The sequence below is a fragment of the Cetorhinus maximus genome, chromosome 9 (assembly GCF_964194155.1).
Source record: "Cetorhinus maximus chromosome 9, sCetMax3.hap1.1, whole genome shotgun sequence".
In the NCBI taxonomy this organism is placed as follows: domain Eukaryota; kingdom Metazoa; phylum Chordata; class Chondrichthyes; order Lamniformes; family Cetorhinidae; genus Cetorhinus; species Cetorhinus maximus.
Genome location: NC_135887.1, coordinates 10,635,812 through 10,663,451, shown reverse-complemented (window position 1 = coordinate 10,663,451; position 27,640 = coordinate 10,635,812). Strand labels below are relative to the sequence as shown.

At 42.5% G+C, this 27,640-nt stretch overlaps 1 protein-coding gene across 5 annotated transcripts in view; it reads left to right on the top strand.

The window, feature by feature from the left end:
• nek8 (NIMA-related kinase 8) overlaps positions 1-27,640 on the top strand; it is a 55,164-nt gene that overhangs the window by 18,212 nt on the left and 9,312 nt on the right. For all 5 annotated transcript variants that reach the window (XR_013577489.1, XM_078548025.1, XM_078548024.1 and 2 more), the window contains 6 exons: positions 787-971; positions 2,256-2,403; positions 4,810-4,886; positions 5,577-5,694; positions 22,931-23,081; positions 24,005-24,168. Coding sequence is in view for 4 of the 5 variants with exons in the window: in XM_078548025.1 (XP_078404151.1) it covers positions 787-971; positions 2,256-2,403; positions 4,810-4,886; positions 5,577-5,694; positions 22,931-23,081; positions 24,005-24,168 (843 nt within the window). In the remaining variant the exon portion in view is untranslated. The remainder of the gene's footprint in view (positions 1-786; positions 972-2,255; positions 2,404-4,809; positions 4,887-5,576; positions 5,695-22,930; positions 23,082-24,004; positions 24,169-27,640) is intronic.

Sequence of the window (27,640 nt, the reverse complement as noted above, 5' to 3'; positions counted from 1 at the left end):
CATGAGAGTAGAATACAAATCGGAGGATATTGTGATCAAACTATACCATTTTTTGGTCAGACCGTACCTTCGATACTGAGTCCGGTCCTGGTTGTCCAAAAACAAGGAGATTTTCAAGTTCAGGAGTTTGAATTATGAGGAAAAGGCTCCACCAACTTGGCTGTTTTCCTGGCTAAAAAGTCCATCTGAGGGGCGATCTTGTAGAATTACAGAAGATAGTTAGGAGAACGGAATACTACTTAAAGTTAAACTGTCAAAGTAGGATGGTGGACAAAGATTCAACTTGTTAAAAATAAGTAAATTTAGGGCCCATATCAGGGAATTATTCTTCACACAGGTTAACAATTGGAATATCTGCCAGGAGATGAAAACACTGGAGTTATTTAGGAAACAATTAAATGCAGCAAGGGGGTGAATTAAGTTAGACTGAGAGTCATTCCCTCATCCATAGACATCTCGTGAAGTCACTTAGTCATCTTCACAGTTAACCATGCGACGTAATTTTGTATCATATTCAAAGCTTGAGATTGTGCCTCCATACCCAAATCCATATAATTGAGAAGAGCAACATTTTTGAGTGTAACACCAGGTAGCATTGACACCCACTGCAATTTCAAAACTGTTAACTACTGAAAACATTGTGCTTTTCACCACAAAGATTAGCCAACAAGATTCACTCTCACATTTTATCGTCACATAAATCTTTTGATATAAAATACATTAGTAAGGATATTATAAGTGCAATGTGCTTAAATAGGAATTCTCCTTATATTTCTGTGATGACAGGTGGGTTCCTTGCACACTCCAGTAAGTCAGGAATACCTCTTCCCCTTTCCACTGTGTATACCTGGGGAAGTGGAATCACTTCTCCTCTCAGGCTGCCAATGCTGAACACTGAAGTAGTGCAGGTCTCTGCTGGGAGAACTCAAAAGGCAGGGGTGACCAGATCAGGACGACTTATCATGTGGGAGGTAAGCTTTAGAAAATTTTGCAGATACAGTTGTGTCTAAGGGATAAAAGACACTGTGATTAAATGTAAATTACAGTTACCAACACTGCCTGTGAGTCAATGAATTCTGGACATAGGCTCCCTCCCAGAACATGAGCACAATTTGGGCTGATACTCTAGTGCAGTGCTGGAAGAGTTTTGCATTTTTAGAGGTAATGTCCTTCAGAAGAGATATTAAACCGGTTGCCAGTTCTGGTGGTTCAGGTAAATGTCAAAGATCCCATGGGACAATTCAAAGAAGTGCAGGGAGCTCATGCAATGTCTTAGTATAGATTCTTTCCTCAACTAATGCCAAAAATAATAAATTATCTAGTTCATAAAATGGGTGCCTTGCATACTGAAATTGAAGCACTTTATGAAGCTTATGGAAGATGTGATTAGGAATTAGTGATACAGGGATAAAGTGGGAAGTGGTCATGTGAGGTTGAAACACTAGCATAGGCAAGTTGGGCTAACTGACTTATTTCCATGCTATACATTCTATGTAATAAATATAGGTCTTTTTAAGTCTCATTATAAATGCAATTTAGTTTGATTTTTAAATTGGTAAATGAAAATCATCTCCAGTGCACAAATTTTAGAAAATCATCAAGTGCTCTGAACAGATGTGAAAAATCTTTTTCAGATAGAGGATCATTAGTCCTGTCAGTAGACACTGTCTAGGTATCTTGTTGATGAGGCACACAGCAGGATTCCCCACAAAGGAAGTTCCTGAGAGCAGGTATTTCCTCACAAAGAGGCATGAGAACCAAGGGACAAGACATCTGAGCCATTCTCACACATTCCACGTCTGGACCAATCAGACCAATGAATTGGTTGGGAACACCTGATGGCACTAATCCCAGAAGCAGCCCTTGTAGCACATATGATCGAAAGCAAGATCTATAATGATATTTCACTGCATGTCCGCAGCTCTCCAGAAATAAAAGCAAAATATTGTGGATTCTAGAAATCTGAAAAATAACAAAAATGCTGGAAATACTCAGCAGGTCAGGCAGCATCTGTGGAGAGAGAAACAGAGTTAACATTTCAGGTTGATGATCTTTCTTCATAATGTTAATTCTGTTCCTCCACAAAATTCTCCAGATTCCTGACTGACTTTCTGTTGCTTCTGCATTTTGAGTAACTGTTGAGTAATAAATATAGGAAGGAAAGTGCAAATAAATGTTAATATAACATCACTCTCCCCATGCAAGTACCTTAACTAATGCTTAATCTGCTTCTAACTGCCTCTACTCTTTCTCAGGCTCCTCCTGTAGGTGCTGGAGATGCATCCCTCCCTGGTTCCATGGAACAGACCCAGCCCCAGTTCATCTCTAGATTTCTAGAAGGTCAGTCTGGAGTGGCAATCAAGCACGTCTCTTGTGGAGACCTCTTTACAGCATGCCTTACAGGTAGGAGGAAACAGTTGACTGAAATATTTGCCTTGCGCTCAAAAGATTTAATAAATTCAGTCTATCCTCACTCGGGTACAGTACTTAGGGAGTGCAGCACTGCCATTGGTGCCATTTTCCACTTGAGACATTAAACCAAGGTCCCTCCTGCCTGTTTGGGTGAATGTAAAAGAACCCATGGCACTATTTTGAAGAAGAATTTGGGGGGAGTTATCCTGGGTGTTCAGGCCAATAGCTATCCCTTAATCAACATCACATAAACAGATTATCTGGTCATTATCACGTTCTTGTTTGTGGGAGTTTGTTGTGCACAAATTGGCTGCGTGTTTTCTACATTACAACAGGGTCTACACTTCAAAAGTACTTAATTAACTGTAAAGCGATTTGAGATGTCCGGTGATCATGAAGTGCAATATGAGTGCTATCCTTCTGTTATTTTCCATTCAAATTGTGCAATAATGTGTTTGAAGCTAGCTGGACTCAGCAGACTTCATTGTTGCCACAGTCATTTTTATTTATATCTTTTATTTTACTTATTGTGGGCTTTTTTGTTTAAAGGACAAATGTTTTTGCTAAACATTAGTATAGAGATATGCTCCACTTGTCAATCTCCCTTTAGCAATAAATGCTTCAGCAAAGTATCTCCACAATTCATCAATATAGAAATCGTTTATGCCTTGTACAAGTTAAAGTTCTGCTTGAGTAGACCTGTTTTGAAATTGCAACCCTCCAAATGTGAAAATATTGGTCACCAAATTGGTGGCAACCCAATCTGCTTAATCAGGCTTAATGTTCTACTGAAAGCTCACTGGTGGCTTGGGTTATAATGTCACAACTATAGGTGCTTTTTGTTTTCAGGTCTGTGTTCAGTTTCTTGGCTTCAGCTGGGGTGGCAGCTTGCCCTTGGAATCTGGAATAGCCTGTGTTCCCATTTCTCATTGCTCTTCAGCGATCCATGTGTGATACACAGAAGTGCGACACATAGTGTGTTGGGAGCTATGGCCAAAGCTTGTATTTTTTGAGACTGACCCTCCCAGTTGTTAAGAAAATCAAGATTAAAACTGAGATTGGAAATCAAAACTTCTGATTGAAACTATATAAAAGGAGACAGAACCATCAGGGCTCAGTAGATGAAGTTGATGAGTCCAGTGGTTCAGTACAGGCAGGCTGAAGAAAACAGGGGCTAAATCCAGAAGCTGAGAATAGACGAATATTCAGTTGCTGCGGCTGTTTCTGTTACTTGAAGATAACATTGATGGATCTACACCAACCAGACCACCATAGGCAGAGTTGAGGAGGTTGTGCAGACGTGTGCCATTGGACCTTGGATTGGTTGTGTGCTGCTGTCAGCTGGTGATCAGGTTAAATCCTAAAAGAGGAGCTGAAATTCTTTGTGAGGAAGATAGAGTTTTAAAGGGACTTGTGACTGAGATTGTGAACATATATGCTGACTAGACTGCTAAACCAATTTGAGAGATTCGTCTTAATTGTATCTGCTATCTAACACGTAATTTAGTTTACAATCGACTGCAGTTTGCCTTTGCCTGTTAAATCATGTTTTAGCTTTTGTAGATTCTGAATTTTAGAAAAAAGCTAGCTATCTAAGATGGTGTTTAGTGTTTGCTTTGGTTGATTCTTGTGTAGTAAAAATTCTTCTGTTTTAGACGGTGGAACCTTGGGGCTTCATTCTTTCAGTAAATAACTGAGATTTCGGATTTCCTTTTTTAAAGAAAAGTTACTGATCTCGATTGAGATTATAAACAGTAGATAGGTTTGGCAGTGATGCTTCTAATGATCAAGTAACCGTTATGAAGGGCAACCATTTGGCCGTGGACTAGGTGTTTGGGGGTACAGAGGAAACGTTCAGCTTGCCACAGACTACAGAGAGAGAAAAATTCGTGCGTCATTGAAATTTTAAGCACATTCTTATTGTAGCACCACAACGTTTTAAGATTTATTCGCAAGAGTGCTTCCTTTTCAGTCATGCACATTTATGAAATACAGCAAAGTCTATGAAAAGCTGAATAACTAGTCCTGTCTTAGTGAATGCTCAACTGGCATTGCAAGTGAAAACTCAGAAATAGGACAATCGAATGGAAGTACTTTGCAAATTTATTTCTGGGCCATGTCCCCTGTGTCTTGGATAATGACTTGGCATTGTTCCCATTCATAGGAAAATTTGTGGCATTTTCAGTAGGGATTTTACTATCACTTTGAAAATGGTTATCGCTATGTATTAAGCAAACATACTAAATGGTAAAATGCATCAAATTGTGTTAAGCAGAGAGTGCAAATTATTATTTTGAATTATGGACTGCAAACAAATATGTAGAAGAGGCCCTAACTGTTCAAGACATTTCTCAGATGCCACCTTTGTTTCATACCTTTCCCACTATTCTATTTCAGACAGAGGGATAATAATGTCATTTGGAAATGGTAGCAATGGTTGTCTGGGTCATGGCACTTTTAATGATGTCACTCAGGTAAGTGCAACTTTCTTCCATGCCTCATTTCATTTATGCCTAAAGTTTTTTCTTCTTGTTTATTGTTTTCCTTTTTCCTCTCCTGAATCTTCCAGTTCTTGGTGTGTGTGGTTTCACTTCTCCAGTTGCCCTTTGGCACTGAAGTTTTGGTAATGATGCCCCTACTGTAGAATAGCCTACCCACAGTCACTGTCATTGCTCCACCATTAGCAGCTGTGTCTTCAGCTGCTTTAGCCCTAATCTCTGGATTTCCCTTTCTAAACTTCTCCTTCTCCTCCTGTAAGATGCTCCTTAAATCTTTGTTAAAGAGATAGGTTTTAAGTGGCTCCAGTGAAGTGGCACATAAAGTGCTAGATAAATGCAGCTTGTCATTATGGGTTACACATAAATGACGACACTTAGATAAGGTACCCGCTGCCTATGGAATTGTACCCAAACATTTAGTTATTACCCATTGAGGAAGAGGAGTTTGAAGAAAATTAGCAACAAGAGTGGAAAAATAATATAGTTTAAACAAAACACCTTTTCTAGCATTAACTATAGCAGCACCTATGGTACCTGCAAAAAAAAACAAAAATTATTTTAGAGAGGCCAAGGAAACATCTCTGTAGTTTGTTCAAAAATCAATGGAATACCACATTTTGCAGCTATTGTGTTGTGATGTCTTGGTTTTTGGATCCCTCCCCACAGCCCAAAATTGTTGAGGCATTGCTTGGATATGAGATTGCCCAGGTTTCGTGTGGGGCATCACATGTTTTGGCAGCAACCAATGACCGCGAAGTGTTCTCATGGGGAAGAGGAGACAATGGTGAGAATATTTTTGTTTGAAATATAGTCTCTATAAAATGCTGTATAATATTCAGTCACTTCCTCTTAGCTTTCTGAAGACCATGTTAAGTCTTACTGTTAAATGAAATGCCCCTTCTCAGCAGTTGCCTAACTAATCCACTGTTAGCCTATCTTAGAGTGCCAGCCCCGGAGCATTTTGACATGGTCTGATGGACCGTGTTTTGTTCTGTTTCTTTAGCTTTGAGCCAGGAAGCTATTTGACAAGTCTCCATGGTTGGGTGATGCTACACATGGATGCATTTTTATTACCCTCGTAGTGATACTCTTACCTTGAGCTGATGGAATGCCAAATGATGAACCTCAGTGAGATTTGAACCTGTAACCTTTTATTTGCAAGCTTGGCAGTTTACTACCTGAACTATCCTAGCACAACTTGAATGGAGCAAAAAGCTATTAATCTTCAGGCTTTTATTTAATTGTTCTAAAACATCTGAAGAGTTTTAAGATATTTAGTTAATAAATTTGTTAAAGAGCCAAAAGTCACCTCACTGGGAGAAATTCTAAGCATAAAATTACAATATTGTGAGTGTATGTATAAATCTATTTAACGTAAAATGGCATTGCATCATATTAAGTGAATTAATCAGATTTTTTTGGTACAAATTATCATGCCACAAGAATACTTTCATTTAAAATACGAGATTCTTCCAGGTGTCGTAAATATTATTGATCTGCAGTTTAATACTCTCTAATGTAAGGTTAATTGTAGAGATTGTTTGCATTTTTACAGTCAAGAATATGTTATGGCCATGTGAGGAGAGGTAAAGATGAATCCCCTATCGTATCACTCCAAGTCTGACCATAACAGTTTTCTTGAAGGATCTAGAATGCTGAAGGAATTTTCTCAATGTCTGTGTTTCACCATTCATGTGCTGATTGCAAAGAAACAAGTTTGGAAGGCTTTCTTGAGGTTAAGAACAAAGAGGGGTTAGTTGTTAGTGAGTTTAAAAAAAAACACCCAGGCAAAAATAGCAAAAATATTTAAAAAGGTAATCCCGCGGCTCTCAACCTTTCGCAACCACACACACACACACGCAAAATTTACAAGTGATAATGTAGTTAGTTACTTTCTTAGCCAAATTAAAGTTCAATGCTGAAAGGTAAAAAAATTGAGAGTTTACGGTTTTGAGTCCTTTGCTTGTCACTGTGGCTGTGGCAGAAAGTTTTACACATTCGCCTTTAGATTCCAGGAGTCCTGTTGAAGCCTGTGTAACTGCAATTGCTGAAGACAATTTCCTTTTTTTAAAAAAAAAGTAATCTGTCTCTTCCAGAAGTTGATGATTTTTGCACCTGAGGTTCCTTTCGATGGAAATTCACTATCTCTGTGCTGGATTTTTTTAACTGTAAGAGAGGAGAGAAAAGGGAGTGTATTACTACCCCTTTTGGCGGGTTTTCCAGACTACTAACTGCTTCTGTCTTTAAAAGCTTGCATTAAAGATATTTCAAATATGACCTCCCCATAATGATTTCACAAGGGGTTTGTTAATCTGATGTCTGAACCGACAGTTGCTTTTGTTTCATGGCGGGGTTGGGGGGTGGGCGGGTGGTGAATAGATTGTATAATGTCCCAGCCATTAACCGCCTGAATGAGCCACTATCCATCTTGATGAGATAGGAACACATATCTCCATATAATCAATGTTCTAGCAGACTTTCTGTCTCCACTGCTGAGATAGTCTTGCAGAAATTAAAGTGCTATGACCAGTACATTTCAGTAAATCCCTTTGAAGTGATTCTTGACATCCTCAAGTGTGAAATTCCAGAGAAGGATGTTGTGGCATGTTTGAATTGCAATCCACAGTGGAACCTTCCAGAAGCTGGAATGCCAGATGTCAGGTGATGTGTGGCAGCCATCTTTAGTCAATGCCTTTTCTTGTCTTTAAAAAGTCTTTTTTAACAGTTCAGTATATGTTTGGTCAGCCAGAGAAATTACAGATTAACAACACTCATGCAGAAGTCACATAATCTTGATGAATATTGTATGTAAATAAAATTCAGTCCCTTTAATTCTAGGTCCACAAATTCATAATTTATCAAACCCCATGCACTATATTTTACTATAGCTTGACTAGTTATTACTGTCCCACTGTTGGCTTCTGAAATCCACCCACTAGCCAATCCTGCACCTTGTTATCTCCACCCCTACTTCCAAAAACCTTCTAAAAATCTTCCTCTTTGACAGGCCTTTCACACCTTCCCTAACATTTCCTGTTTTCCATTGTTTCCTCCTTCTTGGTGATCACTGTTTCCCATTAGCACTCTGCAGCATCTTTTTGTTTAGGAGGCGAGCCATTGAGATACAAGTTCTTATTGCTGAAAGAAGGTTGGATGGACTTTTATCTGAAATAACATTTAGTGATGTAAGGCCTGTTAACATAAAAACGCTGATGTGAATCCAGCATTAAATTTCAAAGTACCACATGATTTCCCCCCTCTAGCACAGTTAAAAGGCACTTTTACACTTGCACTTGCTTAGTTTGGATTATGGGAGATGAGCACCCTTACACGGCCCTCCTCTATTTACATTGTGAACACTGACTCCCTTATTCCCACTGGTATTATTGAAGACATAGGAAAGCCAGAGAATGAACACCAGAGCCCTATAATCCAAACTGAACAAGCGGCAATGTAGATGTGCCTAATAGTAAACAGGCAAGCTAAAGTATTCTGTCAGACTTATACTTGCCATGCTAATGGAGGTACCAGCAGGGTGCTGTGAGCAGTGTTCACCACCTGTTGCCTGTGTCTCCATCTGTCATCTGAGGGCTGATTCATCTGTACTTGTACACACTATATCAGCAAGGAACAGTGCTCTGTTGAGAACAAAAACAGAATTACCTGGAAAAACTCAGCAGGTCTGGCAGCATCGGCGGAGAAGAAAAGAGTTGACGTTTCGAGTTCTCATGACCCTTCAACAGAACTGAGTAATATTAGGAGAGGGGTGAAATATAAGCTGGTTTAAGGTGGGGCGGTGGGGGGAGAGAAGTTGGTGGGGCGGGGTGGTTGTAGGGACAAGCAAGCAGTGATAGGAGCAGATAATCAAAAGATGTCACAGACAAAGGAGCAAAGAGGTGTTGAAGGTGGTGATATCTAAACGAATGTGCTAATTAAGAATGGATGGCAGGACACTCAAGGTACAGCTCTAGTGGGGGTGGGGTGGAAAGACTAACAGGGCATTAAAGGTATAGATTTAAAAATAATGGAAATAGGTGGGAAAAGAAAAATCTATATAAATTATTGGAAAATACGAAAGGGAGGGGGAAGAAACGGAAATGAGGTGGGGATGGAGGAGGGAGTTCAAGATCTAAAGTTGTCGAATTGAATATTCAGTCCGGAAGGCTGAAAATGCCTAGTCGGAAGGTGAGGTTCTGTTCCTCCAGTTTGCGTTGGGCTTCACTGGAACAATGCAGCAAGCCAAGGACAGACATGTGGGCAAGAGAGCAGGGTGGAGTGTTAAAATGGCAAGCGACAGGGAGGTTTGGGTCTTTCTTGCGGACAGACCGCAGGTGTGCAAAGCGGTCGCCCAGTTTGCGTTTGGTCTCTCCGATGTAGAGGAGACCGCATTGGGAGCAACGAATGCAGTAGACTAAGTTAGGGGAAATGCAAATGAAATGCTGCTTCACTTGAAAGGAGTGTTTGGGCCCTTGGACGGTGAGGAGAGAGGAAGTGAACAGCCAGGTGTTGCATCTTCTGCGTGGGCATGGGGAGGTGCCATAGGTGGGGGTTGAGGAGTAGGGGGTGATGGAGGAGTGGACCAGGGTGTCCCGGAGGGAACGACCCCTACGGAATGCCACCGGGGGGGTGAAGGGAAGATGTGTTTGGTGGTGGCATCATGCTGGAGTTGGCGGAAATGGCGGAGGATGATCCTTTGAATGCGGAGGCTGGTGGGGTGATAACTGAGGACAAGGGGGACCCTATCATGTTTCTGGTAGGGAGGAGAAGGCGTGAGGGTGGATGCGCGGGAGATAGGCCGGACACGTTTGAGGGCCCTGTCAATGACCGTGGGTGGAAAACCTCGGTTAAGGAAGAAGGAGGACATGTCAGAGGAACTGTTTTTGAAGGTAGCATCATCAGAACAGATGCGACAGAGGCGAAGGCACTAAGAGAATGGGATGGAGTCCTTACAGGAAGCGGGGTGTAAGGAGCTGTAGTCGAGGTAGCTGTTGGAGTCAGTAGGCTTGTAATGGATATTGGTGGACAGTCTATTACCAGAAATTGAGACAGAGAGGTCAAGGAAGGAAAGGGAAGTGTCAGAGATGGACCATGTGAAAATGATGGAGGGGTGAAGATTGGAAGCAAAATTAATAAATTTTTCCAGGGCCCGACGAGAGCATGCAGTAGCACCGAAGTAATCATCGATGTACCGGAGAAAGAGTTGTGGGAGAGGGCCAGAGTAAAACTGGAACAAGGAACGTTCCACATACCCCATAAAGAGACAGGCATAGCTGGGGCCCATGCAGGTACCCATAGCCACACCTTTTATTTGGAGGAAGTGAGAGGAGTTAAAGGAGAAATTGTTCAGTGTGAGAACAAGTTCAGCCAGACGGAGGAGAGTAGTGGTGGATGGGGATTGTTCAGGCCTCTGTTCAAGGAAGAAGCTAAGGGCCCTCAGACCATACTGGTGAGGAATTGGACGTCCATGATGAAGAGGAAGCGGTTGGGGCCAGGGAACTGGAAATTGTTGATGTGACGTAAGGTGTCAGAGGAATCACGGATGTAGGTGGGAAGGGACTGGACAAGGGGAGAGAGAAGGGAGTCAAGATAACGAGAAATGCGTTCCGTGGGGCAGGAACAGGCTGACACGATTGGTCTGCCAGGACAGTTCTGTTTGTGGATTTTGGGTAGGAGGTAGAAGCGGGCCATCCGAGGTTGGGCGACTATCAGGCTGGAAGCTGTGGGAGGAAGATCTCCAGAGGAGATGAGGTCAGTGACAGTCCTGGAAACAATGGCTTGATGTTCAGTGGTGGGGTCATGGTCCAGGGAGAGGTAGGAGGAAGTGTCTGCGAGTTGACGCTCAGCCTCCGCGAGGTAGAGGTCAGTGCGCCAGACAACAACAGCACCACCCTTGTCAGCGGGTTTGATGACAATGTTGGGGTTGGACCTGAGAGAACGGAGTGCAGTAAGTTCAGAGAGAGACAGATTAGAATGGGTGAGAGGAGCAGAGAAAGTCGTCTCAATTTCTCCCCCAACTTCTCTCTCCCCACCTTAAACCAGCTTATATTTCACCCCTCTCCTAACATTACTCACTTCTGTTGAAGGGTCATGAGGACTTGAAACGTCAACTCTTTTCTTCTCCGCCGATGCTGCCAGACCTGCTGAGTTTTTCCAGGTAATTCTATTTTTGTTTTGGATTTCCAGCATCCGCAGTTTTTTGTTTTTATCTCTGTGCTCTGTTGAGACTGTGCAGTCGATGGGTCAGGCTCCAAATTTATTTGGTGGTCAGAATCTTCGTCACACCAGATAAATAGCTTTGATGCAACTCAAGGTAAGACTCAAATAGCTTTTTATTCCACAGTTGCTTTTGTAGGTGAAAGGCATTTTTACCTAGCTCAAAGCCCTGGGACAGTGGGATTCAAATTCCCTCCTTCAGCCACTATTTCTAATTTATATTGGGATTTGCTTCAGTTCTGCCTGTAGGCCCATGGCAGGCAGATTCATAAAACAGAAACCCATGAGCATGTCACTGTCACGACACATTGATCTCATGAGGCATTCCTGTTGCTAAGCTTTAAAGATGGGTACACCTGACAGATTACAGTTAGAATCATGACACAGCACAGAAAGTGGCTATTTGGCCCATTGTGCCTTTGAAAGAGCTATTCAGTTATTCCCACTCCCTCTTTCCTCATAGTCCTACAAATGTTTTCTTTTTTAAGTATTATATGCACTTCCCTTCTGCAAGTTATTATTGAATCTATTTCCACGACACTTTCAGGTAGTGGATTGCAGGTCTTAGCAACTTGCTGTATTCTTTTTTTTAAAAATCATCTCCCTTTGATTTTTTTTTGCCAATTATACTAAAACTGTATCCCCTGGTTACTGACCCTCCTCTGAGTGGAAACAATTATTTAAAAAATTACAATAGGCTGGAGTGAGGTTTTTGTGAAGTTTAGGTGTCGTTAGCTTGGGGTCAGTGAGCTCAGAATGCCATTTGTGCTTTCAAAAAATAAACTATAATATTTTTAAAATTTTCATTCACTTATTTCTTTTGTAGTCTACCCTAATGGCTCAGTTGGTAAATGCACTTCCCACAATGGAACTGTGCTTGCATATCAGGGAGATCCCAGTCTCTCTTCACTGGTACATGCTGGGCTGGCTGATGCCAGCTAGGACAACATTAGCAGTGCTGCCTTTGACTTCAGCACCCTGTAACAAAGGAGGAAATATCAGCTAGGGTTCTCACTGCTATTTGCTTTCCAGTGCCTCCTAGTGGAAAGTGTGTGTAAGTGAATATCAGGTGAAGAATAGGCATTGTTGTGATGCTCCCCAAGACCAAACATCGCCATATAGGCTTGCACTTGTATGAGATACTGAAGGGCAACTAGTGCTGATGGAACCTTGCTACACAGCAGGAGTGAGCAGGAGAGGAAGGGAGAAGGTTGAAAAGAGGGAGGATGATAAATGACATCTGATTGTATTGACATAGTCAGTGTTTTGGGGACATGGCCTGTGTGTCCACATTCGAGATGATAGTGCAAAATGGGCCCCTTTCCCCTCAGTGCTACTCCAGGATTCTTCCTTCTCAATGCTGCTCTGGGGACTTTAACAATGTTCTGCTATTGCTATAAGCTGAAATGACTGTATAGTGTGGGTGGCAATTCCCTCGAGATAAGGAATTCCTGCGCATACTGTGCAACTGTAATTATTGCACAGCAACAACAACAAAGCATGGCCTTGCTGGGAGTCTTAAAGAGGCATTAATCGACTAGAGAGGGGAGAAGCGTCTCCACCTGGCTATACTTGCTATCACTGCCCTGTCCAGACCATCATGGTGACAGTGAAGCTCCCAACACATAATCACATCCTTGCATCTCCTCTGGCACCTTTTCCTCCTTTGAGCGCCTAACCCTTTTCTACTGCTTGAATCTCCTTTAAAATCCTAATTTCCATCATATCTGTAAGTCTGTCTCAAGTTTCTCCCGAAGATATGTGGGCAAGGTTGATTATTGATTATAACATGGTCGTACAGGTTGACAACCATCGATAAGATAAGAAACTAGAAGCTGAATTGGACAGCCATATAAATACTGTGGCTACCAGAGCAGATCAGAGGCTGAGAATTCTGTGGGGAGTAACTCACCACCTGACTCCTCAAAGCCTGCCCACCATCTACAAGACACAAATCAGAATTGTGATGGAATACTCTACACTTGCCTGGATGAGTGCAGCTCCAACAATACTCAAGAAACTCAAAATCATCCAGTACAAAGCAGCCCACCCACCTGATTGGCACCCCATCCACCACCTTCAACATCTACTCCCTCCACCACCGATGCACAGTGGCAACAGTGTGTACAAACTACAAGATGGCACTGCACCAACTCACCAAGGCTCCTTCGACAGCTCCTTCCAAATCCATGACCTCTACCATCTAGAAGGACAAGGGGAGCAGATGTATGGGAAAATCACCTGCAAGTTCCTCTGCAAGCCACTCACCATCCTGACTTGGAAATATATCACTTTCACCTTTCACCTTTGTTGGGTCAAAATCCTGGAACTCCCTCCCTAACAACACTATGGGTGTTCCTACACCACATGGACTGCAGCAGTTCAAGAAGGTGGCTCACCACCTCCTTTTCGAGGGCAATTAGGGATGGACAACAAAAATGCTGGCATAACCAGCAACGCCCACGTCCTGTGAAAGAATTTTTTAAAAAAGCTTCTTGCCTGATTTGGCAGTTATACTAATAGTCTCATCATATCTTTCAAAGTAAGAAAATTTAGTGAGGGTTCTTGCTTTTATCTTCAAAAGAATGATTTAAGTTTGTCTGGTTTAGAGTGACATGTTGTACTGGAGGCTTTCCTTTTATTGCTCACTTGCAGTTTAAGGCATGCATAAAATATGAATTTTCTGAGACCCAAAACTGCAATCCAGAGTTAGTATAGGAATTAACTATCTTCTGTTCCACGAAACTGCCTTATTTTAATACTGCAGGTGGTCTTGGGACTGAAGAGCTATGCAGAAATCATTCACTTAACGCCACTTCCTATCAGCAATCTCCTCCACTGAAAGTCAGTAGCCTTTCTGCAGCCACTGGGATAACACTATATAGGAGCAGGAGAACAGGCAAAGAAGACAGGCACTACAGGAATCCAGAAGGGCGATTGTTGACCTTTTCCAAATGCATTTTGCCGTCATTTCTTTCATGATCTCAGCCTCCACCTGAGGTCCCCAGCATCACAGATGCCAGTCATCAGCCAATTCAATTCACTCCCCATGATATCAGGAAACAGCTGAAGGCACTGGATTTTGCAAAGGCTATGGGCCTTGACAGCATTCCGGCAATACTACTGAAGATGTATGCCCCAGAACTAGCCGTGCCCCTAGCCAATCTTTTCTAGTACAGCTAAAACATTGGCATCTACCTGGCAATTTGGCAAATTGCTCAGGTATGTTCTGTCCGTGAAAAGCAGGACAAATCCAACCCAGCCGATCACTGCCCCATCAGTTTACTCTCGATCATCAGCAAAATAATGGAAAGTGTCATCGACAGTGCTATCAAGCGGCACTTACTCAGCACTAACATGCTCACTGATGCTCAGTTTGGGTTCTGCCAGGGCCACTCTGCTCTTGACCTCATCACAGCCTCAGTCCAAACATGCATTTGACCGAATGTGGCATTAAGGAACCCTAGCAAAACTGAAGGCAGTGGGAATCAGGGTCAGTCATCTCAGTCCTGGGACACTGCTGCAGGAACTCTTCAGGGTAGTGTCCTAGACCCTACCATCTTCAACTGATTCATCAATGCCCTTTCCCCAATCATAAGGTCAGAAGTGGGAATGTTCGCTGATGATTGCACAATGTTCACCATTCACGACTCCTCAGATACTGAAGCAGTCAGTGTCCATATGCAGCAGGACCTAGGCAATATTCTGGTTTGGGCTGATATGTGGCAAGTAACAGTCATGCCACACAAGTACCAGGCAATGATCATCTCCAACAAGAGAGAATCTAACTATCTCCTCTTGACATTCAATAGCATTATCGTCGCTGAATCCCCCACTATCAACATCCTGGGGTTACCATTGACTAGAAACTGAACTGGACCAGCCATATAAATACTGTGGCTACAAGATGAGGTCAAAGACTGGGAATTCTGCTGAGAGTAACTCACCTCCTGATTCCCCAAAGCCTGCCCGCCATCTACAAGGTGTAAGTCAGGAGTGTGATGGAGTACTCTACACTTGCCTGGATGAGTGCATCTCCAACAACACTCAAGAAGCTCGACACCATCCAGGATAAAGCAGCCTGCTTGATTGGCACCCCATCCACCACTTAAATATTCACTCCCTCCACCCACTGACGTACAGTTGCAGCAGTGTGTACCATCTACAAGATGCACTACAGCAACTCACCAAGACTCCTTCAACGGCACCTTCCAAACTTACGACCTCTACCACCTAGGGCAAGCGCAGCAGCAACATTGGTACCTACAAGTTCCCCTCCAGGTCACATACTACCCTGATTTGGAACTATATCGTCGTTCCTTCACTAACGCTGATTCAAAGTCCTGGAACTCCATTCCTTATAGCATTGTGGGTGTTCCTACAACATACGGACTGCAGTGGTTCAAGAAGGCAACTCACCACCATCTTCTATAGGGATGGGCAGAAAATGCTAGCCTAGCCAGCAGTTGCCACGCCCCATGAATATTTTTTTTAAAAATTGGTTTTGAATGTTTATTTTGTGGCGGCTTTTGCTTTTGCACTGTGGCCAAGCAGATGTTGTGATAGTCAGTGACAGAGGAAAGGTGGAGTATGGGATTGTGGTGACTGTGGAACTCGGGTTGTGGCTACTGATATCGTTCCGAGATAAATTCTTCACAGATTGACTGGGCAGAAAGGGGCTATGAAGGTTGCCTCCTCCCCTCCTGTTCCTCCTCCTCCTCTTCCATCTAGTTGGTAGCAAGGACTGTCCCCTCATGATGATGAAGTTGTGTGGTGCAGGCTACCATGATTCTTGATGCCCCGGCATATCATCAACAGGTTGCTCCTGTCCAGTAGCCACCCTTTGGCTTGCCATGCTGGCTCAAATGCAGCTGGCATTGTGGACTGCCACAGAATGAAAGCATCATGACTGCTGCCAGGATACCAGATGTTGTCCTGTATGATTCACTGCCTAGGGTCACACACCAGCTGAACTTTGAGGGAGTGGAATCCCCTTTGGTTCTGGAATAGGGCAGAGTTGGTATGCAGCATACGCAAAGTGATATGTGTGCAGTCAATGGTACCTGGACCATTGGGAAGCCTGTGATCCTGGCGAAGCCACGTGTTCACTCTTTTTGCTTGGGTCTGGCAAGAGAGAATGAATTGTAGTTAACTCTCCTTGAATAGAGAGCCTCAGTGGCCTCCCTCACGTTATATTGGATGGCAAATTGTGAGATGCACAGTTTGTAGTGCATCCATGTATCACAGTATCTTTACGGTGCAGAAAGAGGCCATTCATCCTTCGAGTCTGCACTGGCTCTCTAAAAGAACATTCCACCGAATCCCACTCCCCTGCCTTATCCCTGTAACCTTGCATATTCTCTATTTTCAAGTAGCAATCCAATTCCCTTTTGAATACCTCGATCGAACCTGCCTCCATCATCCTTTCAGGAAGTTTGTTTCAGACTCCAACTACCCTCTGAGTGAAAAAAATTTTCCTCACATCACATTTACTCCTTTTGCCCATTATTTTGAATCTGTGCCCTCTAGTTCTTGATGGTCCCTTGAGTGGGAACAGTTTTTTATTATTTACCCTGTCCATACCCTTCAGGATCTTGAATACCTCTATCAAGTCTCCTCTCAGCCTTCTTTTCTCCAAGGAAAACAGTCCCAACCTCTCCAGTCTATCCTCATAGCTACAGTTCTTCATCCTGGGAATCATTCTTGTGAATCTCCTCTGTACTCTCTCCAATGCCTTCACATTCTTCCTCAAGTATGGTGCCCAGAACTGGACGCAGTACCCCAGATTAAGCCTAACCAGTGTCTTATACAAGTTCAACATGACTTCCTTACTCTTGTACTCAATACCCCTTTTAATAAAGCCTAAGATACTATATGCTTTATCAACTGCTCTCTCAACATGCCCTGCCATGTTCAATGACTTATATACGTATACACCGAGGTCCCTCTGTTCCTGCATCTCCTTTAGAGGCTCTCCCTTTATTTTATACTGTCTCACCATATCTTTCCTGCCAAAATGAATTACCTCACACTTGTCTTCCCAATCCACCAACATGTCTATGTCCTTTTGAAGTTCAAGACTATCCCCATCACAGTTGACAACATTTCCAATCTTGCCTGGGAACAGCTGGTTTATGCACAAGCCTTGAAGTTCACCACACACCACTGCTTGTAGACTTTTGCAACTTGAAACTGTAGTGTAAAGGGTTAAATATGTAATGTTAAATGTGTAAATAGACAGTCTACATCATCAGTGATGTAAGATCACATGACAACAGCATGCTGAGAGAGAGTTCTATGAGAAGTCTTGGGCTAAGCCTTGTACTGTATATTGTTAGAAAAATGTTTGATAAAAGGTAAAGTTTACCAACAGCCTTGCCTCCAGCAATCTCTTTGATCCTAACCAAGGACAACTAATGTTAAGACTCACAATGACGATAACAGATGGTGGCAGCGGTAAGGACAACGGGAAAAGCACCGAGTGAACAGCCCAGTGACTGAAAAAACAGCAAGAAAAACAACTGCGAGGAAAGGAAAGCATGGGAACAAACATCCACAGAACTCAAAGAAAAACTAGAGTAAAGAAAAGCCATGGAGAAAATCTTACCCTTACCAAAGTTCTTCGAACACTAGGAGGGCCAACATCAAGCTGAGAAGTGGCAAAGCTGGCATTATAGGTTTGCCAGGTAGAGAACTGCTTTGGGACTAAAGAGTAGCCTGGCAAGGAACAGGTCAATACCCTTCTCTACGCCATAGGCAGTGTGTAGATGGTGTAATGGTTAAACAAGGCATAAACAAGAAACGGCGACATACAAAGATGTTATAAAAGCTTTTGATACATATTTCAGTCTTAGAAGGAACAAATCATAGGGCTAAGTTCAATAGACATATACAAAGACCTGGAGAAAGCATGGATTCCTTCATTAACAATTTATATAGACTAGCTGAGAATTGTGAACATGGAGCCCTGAAAGACTAATTAATTCAGGATTGTACTGTTGTAGGAGTCTTAGAGGTGACTTTATCAGATTTTCTACAGTCGAGGGAGGATTTAACACTATCAAAGGCTGTGCAGTTAACAAGGTAGGCAGAAGTGAGAAAGCAAAATTTTGCATTTATTCAAGGTGACAGGGAGATTTTGTGAAGAAAAACAACTGACACGGTATAGTTTGTAGGACACAGAAGTAGCAGCGCCCCTACTCACAAAACAGGGCAAGAGCAAAGAGGATACAGTAGCCACCATTTCTCAGTGTTCTCGCTATGGCGAGAAAAGACTGCATCGGCGCAAAGAGTGCTCCACCAAAAATGTAGAGTGCCGTTCCTGTAAGAGAAGAGGACATTTTAAATCTGTATGCCAGAGCAAAAAGCACTTAACTCAGAAATTCAAGGAGAAACCAATTAAAACATGTAGCATTCAAAATATTGAAGATGGAAAAGATAATGAAGTGCCATTATTGGGAGAAATTATAGGATCTCATGGGAACCATTGGAGCGCAGACATTATGGTCAATGGACATAAAACATGCTTCAAATTAGACACTGGAGCAGAAGATTCAATTCTTTCAGACACAGAACAGTGGCTAGAGCAAGACTTCCTGCAGCCATTGACCATACAACTCCACGGTCCAGGAGACATTTAACTGAAGGTCAAGGGACAGTTGACTGCTACACTTCAGTACAGAGGAAGAGAAATCACAGAAACTTTGTATGTGATTTAAAACCAAGAGTGTTCACTATTGAGCTGAAAAGATTGCACAGATCTACAACTCATCGATAAAGTAGATGAATTGGGAAGCCAGGACAAACCGAAAGAATTCAGGACAGAATTTCCAAGATTATTCAGAGGTCTTGAGAAGACTGAAACCAGTGCTCTGAAGCAGGAGCACCAGAACTTAATAGAATCAAGTGAAAACCTTGAGAAAACCAGGCAGAAGATTTCCCATGAACTAATTACTGGGAAGGGCGGCTTGCATCAAGCAAGAAACAGATGGACACACTTGAGCATCAGAACAAGAGAGACAAGCCTGAACAAGAGGACATAAATTTTGCTGAAGATGTGGAGTCCTAAACTTCTTTGACCACAACATTTCTTCCAGCAGCAACAGAGAGGCTAAGTGAAATTTGAAAGGCACAAAAAACAGATGAAGAATGAACACAACTTCAAGAATACTGCATCAAAGGATGGCCAGAGTACGTTCCAAATAATCTCATCCTGAAGCAATACTTCAAGCAGTGAAGACATCTCAGTGTCATGAATGGCTTGCTGATATATGATGAGAGATTGGTCATACCTAAAGTCTTCAGACTTGAGATCATTCAAAGAATGCACCAGGGACATCGGGCATTACAAAGTATTGTGCTAGAGCGCGAAAATTTGTTTGGTGGCCAAGGATCTCAAAATCGTTCGAAGAAATGATTTCAAACTGCATCACCTGTGTGATCCATCGCTAGGAGCAAAGAGAACCACTGATAGTATCCTCATTTCCATCCAGACCGTTGGAACGGCTCAGAATGGATCTTTTTGAACCCAAAGGAAAGATATTCCTCATAGTTGTTGACTTTTACTCCAGATGGATTGAGGTTCAGAATCTGCATGGTACCACCTCAGAAAGCTGTCATTGCGTCACTAAAAGAAATTTTTGCATTTCAAACCTACTCATTTCTGAAAATGGCCCACAGTTTTAAACAGTTGACAGAAGCCTTTGGATTTGACCACACGACTGGCTCACCCAGATACCTGCAGGCTAATGGGGAGGCCGAATGAGGAATAAGGACGGTAAAGGCTTTGTCGAAGAAAAATGACAATATCAACTTGGCACTGTTGAGCCGCTGTTTCACACCGCCCCAAAATGGTCTGGTCTGTCCGAATTTCTAATGGGAAGCTGACTCTGGACTCAACTTCCTGTTCTTCTGCACACGCTTATGCCACACCTCAAAGCAGCAGATATAGAGAAAGTGAGAAGGAGGATGAGTATTGTTTAAATCAAACCAGAAAATATAATCAATGCCATAGAGTACATAATGTACCAGAACTCCAAGAAGGCACGTCAGTATGGATTCATGACCAAAATTGTGAAGGCCAGGTTTTGGAAAAAAACACTATACCCTTGATCTTATCTTCTGGAGATTGAAAATGGAATAGTGAGAAGAAACAGAAGTGTACCCATATCTCCAAGAAGAAGACCTTCAATGGAATGGACCAGTTACCTGGAAGATCAGGAAATGACCCAAGTAGCATGCTCGTAGTCTCCGATCATTCACACACTACTCTACCGAGTTCGAGAAAACATGGAGGACTTGAATCCTATACATCCTCTGAGAGAGCTAAGAACAATGTCGGGGAGATTGGTGAAACCACAGCAGTTATCTCTGAGAACCAGGGGTGAAGACAGAGACTTAGTAGGATAATGTAAATAATGCATTTGATAGAGTCAGAGACTTGAGTGGGAGATGTTGTGTAAAAGGTTAATGTTAAATATGTAAGTAGAATTACATCATCTCTATCAATCCTAACCAAGGACCATTGAAGCTAAGACCCACAACAATAGAAACATAGAAAATAGGAGCAGCAGTAGGTCATTCTGCCCTTCGAGCCTGCCCTGCTATTCAATATGATCATGGCTGATCCTCTATCTCAATGCCATACTCCTGCACTCACCCCATACCCCTTGACATCTTTAGAGTCCAGAAATCTATCTATTTCCTTCTTAAATATCTCCACAGCCTTCTGTGGTAGAGAATTCATAGGTTCACCACCCCCTGAGCGAAGAAATTTCTCCTCATCTCGGTCCTAAATGGTCTACCCAGTATCCTGAGACTGTGACCCCCTGTTCTAGACCCCTCCAGCCAGAGGAAATATCATCCCTGCATCCAGTCTGTCCATCCCTGTCAGAATTTATATGTTTCAATAAGATCTCCTCTCATTCTTCTAAACTCCAGTGAATACAGGCCTAGTTGGTCCAATCTCCTCGTACAACAATACTGCCATCCCAAGAATCAGTCTGGTGAACCTTCGCTGCACTCTCCGTATGGCAAGTATATCCTTTCTTAGGTAAGGAGACCAAAACTGCACACACTACTCCAGGTGTGGTCTCACCAAGGCCCTGTAGAACTGCAGTAAGACATCCTTGCTCCTGTACCCAAGTCCTGCACTACTGAAGGCCAACATACCATTTGCCGCCTTAACTGCTTGCTGCACCTGCATGATTGCTTTCAGTAATTGGTGTGCAGACACCCAGGTCCCTATGTACATCAACATTTCCCAATCTATCACCATTTAAATAATACTCTGCAATTCTGTTTTTCCTGCCAAAATGGATAACTTCACACTTATCCACATTATACTGCATCTGCCATGTATTTGTCCACTCATTCAACTTGTCTAAATCATCTTGAAGCCTCTTAATACCCTCCTCATTGCTCACATTCCCACCAAGTTTTGTGCTGTCAACAAACTTGGAAACATTACGTTTGGTTCTCTCATCCAAATCATTTATTTTGTGAATAGCTGGGGACCAAGAACTGATCCCTGAGGTACCCCACTAGTCACCGCCTGCTACTCCGAAAAAGACCCATTTATTCTTACTCTGTTTCCTGCCTGCTAACCAATTCTCAACCCATGCCAATATACTACTCCCAATCCCATGTGCTTTATTTTTACACACTAACCTTTTGGGTGGGACTTTATTAAAAGCTTTCTGAAAATCCAAAAACACCACATCCACTGGTTTTCCCTTATCTATTCTGCTAGTTACATCCTCAAAAGACTCCAGTAGGTTTGTCAAACATGATTTCCCTTTCATAAATCCATGATGACTTTGTCTAATCCAGTTGATATTTTCTAAGTGTCCTGTTTTTTTTTATTCATTCACGGGATGTGGGTTTTGCTGGCTGGGCCAGCGTTTATTGCCCAACCCTAGTTGCTCTTGAGAAGGTGGTGGTGAGCTGCCTTCTCGAACTGCTGCAGCCCATGTGGTGTAGGTACACCCACTGTCGTGTTAGGAAGGGAGTTCCAGGATTTTGACCCAGTGACAGTGAATGAACAGTGACATATTTCCAAGTCAGGATGGTGAGTGGCTTGGAGGGGAACTTGCAGGTGGTGATGTTCCCATCTATCTGCTGCCCTTGTCCTTCTAGATGGTAGTTGACATGGGTTTGAAAGATGATGTTGAAGGAGCCTTGGTGAATTACTATATCCTTTATAATAGACTCTAGCATTTTCTGTACTACTAAGGTTAGGCTAACCGGTCTGTGATAACAGAAAAACAACTATAGAAAGCACCAAACCCTTGTAGAATTGTAGCTGGAAGAAATCAACCAGCAGCTAACTTATGAGTAGTTGATAATCTCTTTAAAGAGCTGTTCAGCGGGATGGGCATGTTTAGCTGTGCAAGATGAAGAGAATGCACTGGGTTGAATGTCCACTCAGAGCATCCATAAAACGAGTACTTGTGAACCCAGCCTTTATGCCACTATCAGCACCTTCTTTAGCCCTTAACACTACCAATAACATTCCCTTTGTCTTTTTGTCCATGACATCTTTGTCAGTCTCTCCTTCGTCCCCACCTATCGCCAGCCTTCTATCCAGCTTCACCTGCTCCACCCCCCTTAACCAGTATAAATTTCATCGCATTTCTACTTCAACTCTGAAGAGAGGTCACACAGACTTGAAACGTTAACTCTGATTCTCTCTCCACAGATGCTGTCAGACCTGCTGATTTTTTTCCAGCATTTTCTGTTTTATTTATGTTTATGAACCCAATTGCTTGCCTATTGGCTCTTGATTTTCTCTTCTATTTCCATTAAAGGTCGGCTTGGCTTGAAAACCCAGGAGTCACACAATTCTCCTCAGCAAGTGAATGTTCCTTCCGAACATGAGGCCCAGAAAGTTTTGTGTGGCATTGACTGTTCAATGATTCTGACAACACGGAATCACATTTTGGCCTGTGGGAGTAACAGGTAACGGGGACCCTAGAACAACACAAAAATTTAGCAATGCTATTACATTGTGATTTACTATCATTTGAGTTAACACTTTTTGAAAAACCTTATGGTGTGTTAGTATATGATGCCACTTCTGAGGGGCACCTGGCATCTGCTATCCACTTGGCGAAATCTCATAGCCACATTTGTCGGTTGTTTGATGGCTAATGAATGACACTTCTCCTTGGTAGGAGGATCTCTTTGGGGTTGAGCTGCTATGATGATATGCTTGGCATGGAAATTGGGACCAAGTCTGACCTCTGAGAGATCCTATACCTGAATCAGCCAGGTTCTCAGTACTTGAGATCACTGTTAACGATTGGCCAGCCATCCTGTCTCACCAATGGAATCTGAAGGGATGAACTTGTCATCAGGACTAGGATTAATTCTACTGAGCTTTAGAAACTCTGCAAGCCAATGTCACAATGGCTAGCACGAATCTAGTTGGACAGCAGTGCAACTCCATTAGTATCCTTATGTCCATATGGGGAACCTTCAGCCTTGGCTTTGCAACCTGCACCTAAGCTCTAGTCTTGGGTAAATGGATTATATTTGTACTAGGAGAGAATATACACTCAATATTGAGCAGATAGAAACCTTACAGGTGGGTGTAGATTGTTCAGTAGCTTGATCTGGAAACTCTTAAACATGATGATCAGGTTCCATGCATGTCAGATACCTGGCAGATCAATAAAAATGGTCTCCCTCACTATCAACTTTGGTTCTTCAGTTTGCCAGCATCTGTCAGTGGCTGAAGTTCCCTTGTGTAGAGCATGCCCATTCCTCGAACTAGCCAGAAGGATGTGTATCAGTGATAAATGCTAAAGTGCAGTCTCTGTATTGGATTTTATTTTATTATTGTACATTAACTGTTTTAAAAAAAAAATTCTGCTTCTCAGATTTAACAAGCTCGGTTTGGATAACTTAACTGCAGCAGAGGATCCTCATCCCTCTAGTCAAGTTGAAGAAGTTCATACTTTCACTCCTGTGCAATCATACCCCCTTAATGAAGGAAATATTGTGCATGTGGATGTTGGGACAGCTCACTCTGCAGCGACTACAGGTGAGAGACGCTATTTCAAAAGCAATTGCCTCCTTTGGCTCCAGAGACTTGAGCTCAAAGGTATCGACTGACACTCCACTGCAGTTCTGAGAGTGTGCTGCAATGTTGGAGGTGCTATCCTTTGGATCAGATGTTAAACTGAGGCCCTGCCTGTTCTCTCTGGTGGATGTAAAAGATCTCATGGGACTATTTTCAAGAGGAGCAGGGGTGTTATCTCCTGTGTCCTGGCCAATATTTATTTCTCAACATTACAAAGGCAGATTATCTGATCATTATCATTTCACTGTATGTGGGAGTTTCCTGTGCATAAATTGGCTGCTACATTTCCTACATTACAAAATGACTACACTTAGAAAGTACTTCACTGGCTGTAAAACGCTAGTAAAAGGTGATTATGTAAATACAGTTCTTGTTTTTTTTAATGGCTTGGTGGTTAAGGAGCATGCAGAATAGAAGGTATCAAGTTTGGGCCTTGGACTGTGTTGAGTAACCATGGTGCAGATTTCACCATCATTGGCAAAGTGAAGGTGCTTGTCACTGACCTTGAAGAAAGCTGCGCATAAAGACTTAGCACTTTCTCTCTGGCTGTCCCTCTCGCTCCCTCTCAGTCATCAAGAAGGGTAAGCAGCTAATCGCATTGAAGTATTTCCACAGACAGCAAACCTGAAAGTAAAATGCACTGAATTTTTCAATTTTAATTAGAATTTTAGAGAGAGAAAAATAAATGATTGGGGCGTACATGTGGCATGGTAGATTCCATGATGGAAAGATTTAACATTCCATAAATATAAAATTTGTTTTTCACGGCCAGTGCAGATGTTCAGCAGTAAGTATGAACTTTGTACACCATTTAAGCAAAAAACAAGTTACACCTCATTCAACAAGGTGCAATTTTTCAAGAGCTTTAAAATCAAGCCTAGCAGAGCGAAAGAGATAATTCTCATCGGTTCCCTATGGGGAACTAGGATCACTGATGGCAACTTCTGGGTTGCTGTGTTTAACTACGTCTGTGTGGACTCCAGAAGTTGCTGTCAGCTTCAGAAGATTAATGACAGCGAATACTGACAGTTTGGCCATCATTACTACCACAAAATCTGGGCTTTGACCTTGGGGAAGTTAGCAGTTAGAATGTTATAATTGCCTGAAGTGCCACTTGTGAAGGGAGGGAATAAAAGCAGCCAGGGTTCCCAGTCCTGGCATGATGGGAAACACATTTGCGTGGGCACAACAGGCTCTGTAATGCTGTCAGTCACTGGGCTCAGCTGTGGATAATGGTCGTGAAGCGGTGCTGAAGGACTGCTAGTGCTTGTGAACCTGTATCCCTAATATCACTTTATTTGGCTCGACATACGTATTTTCGATTCTAGTGCAGCATCATGGGATGTTTTGCCATGTTAAAGCCACTATATATATATATATATATATATATATATATATAATATACTTATGTACACACAAGCTGTTGTTGTAATTATGTAATGCTGTGGTTTATAATGTGACAGACATCATCACTGTTGGAATTTTACAAATACTTAAAAAAGACAAGAAAGGGCCATCAGTCCCGTTAATATTCCCCCGTCTTGTTGGACAGTGCAGTTTAGTGTGGTCTACTCAACCACTAGTAATGCTAACTCCTGAACGAGGGTAAAAACTTGGGGAACTTCCTCTCTGGGCTCCTTTTAATATAATCAAATAAGCTACAGAATACCATTAGTTATCCATAATTCATCACTAGATACGGTTAACTAGCATATCCTGCATTCCTTTTTCCTCTTCTGCCCCCACCCTGCCTCCAAGTCTCAATATCCTTAGGAGCAGAGGACTGTACAGGACTGATAAAGACCATTTCCATCATTTCCAGTCTCAAAATTCTGAAATTTCATACCACACTTTTATCTGCAATAGCCTTCTCAAGCCCTGTCTACAAAAAAATCATCCATCACTTGCAAGAAATTGATAACATTCTTTGCTTTCACCATTCTTCAGAGGTAGCCTATTTTACACATTAGCCACTGTATATGATAAAGCTAGGCACCTTCCTTGAAACAAAACGCAAAATGGTAATTCATATTGTGCAATATATAGACAAGCTCAGTGAAACAGAACTTGTGAAACAATGAAATGTCATGGCCGCAACTTCTGGACTCTGGGGCGTGTAGCTGGAGGGTGTCTGAAAGATGCGCTGGGGTACCTGGAAGCCCTCAGGTAAGGATTGCCCGGGAAGTTCAAACTTCCATTGGGCAATTGCCCTACCATCTGAAAGTACGATTTAAATTGCAAACTTTGGATGGTTCTGACTGTCTTACATTAATAGTTACCCAGGAGAAGTGAAAAGAATTAAAACCACTTCTAGCTCCTGAGTAAGTATAGTACTGACCTTCCACCCCCCACCACTTAACACCCAACGCGGAGCCCCCCCACTGGACCCCCACCGACCAACCCGGTTCCCCCAGCTGACCACCCGACCAGCCCCCCACCCCCCCAACCCCAACCCCACAATGGCTTCTGAAAGTGGCTAGACCTTTAAACTTATCTGCTTTACGGCAGCTAGTGCTGTAAAAGAAAAGGGCGCATGGCTTCCTTACCTCTGACTCTGCAGCCCTTGACTGAAGGCCTCCAGAGCACGCTTTCTCTATACAGTTCTCACCTGGCCTGAATTGGAAGATTGGGCGAGAAAGGAGAGGCTGGATTTCAAGGCAAGAAACTAGGAGCAGAGTGGCAATCTGACTCTGATTGCCACTCTGCAGAAGTTCAGGTTGCATGTTTTTGATGCGCTGCCTGAGAGTCTGGTGGAGGCATGTTCAACTGAAGCATTCAAAAGGGAATTAGACTATGATCTGAAAAGGAAGAATGTGCAGGGGTATGGAGAGAAGGTGGGAGAATGGCACTGAGGGAGTTGCTCATTCGGAGAGCTGGTGCAGACTCGATGGGCCTCCTTTTACTCTAATGAATTTATGATTCTGAACTGAAAATAGAATGGTAAAGTTGCACTGTGATAGTACTCTATGCATTAAAACAGCACTGTGCTAATATGCATTAAAACTGCATTGTGATGATATGCATTAAAACTGCATTGTGATGATATGCATTAAAACTGCATTGTGATGATATGCATTAACATTTATACATGATTGTAGGTTCTGATTTAAAGCAGTTTTAAAAATAAGGCACTAGAAATCATCTGAAATAGCAGTTCAGGTAATTGCTTTACACTACAGTAGTTAAGTTTTAAATCCCTGTAAAATTACATACTTGAAGCTACCAACCACATTATGCTGTTCCTGGGGCTTCCTCTGCTGTAGCAAAAATCAATAATACATTCAGTTTTGGCACTGTATTAAGTGCTCCTCCTATTAGCTGAACTATGTAGTAACACTGTCTGTTATTTCTCCTATTAAAAACAGAAGAGCATTAACCTCATAGGACATCATTTAAGGATTGCAATTGACTTTATTAACCTTGTGCTGGGATT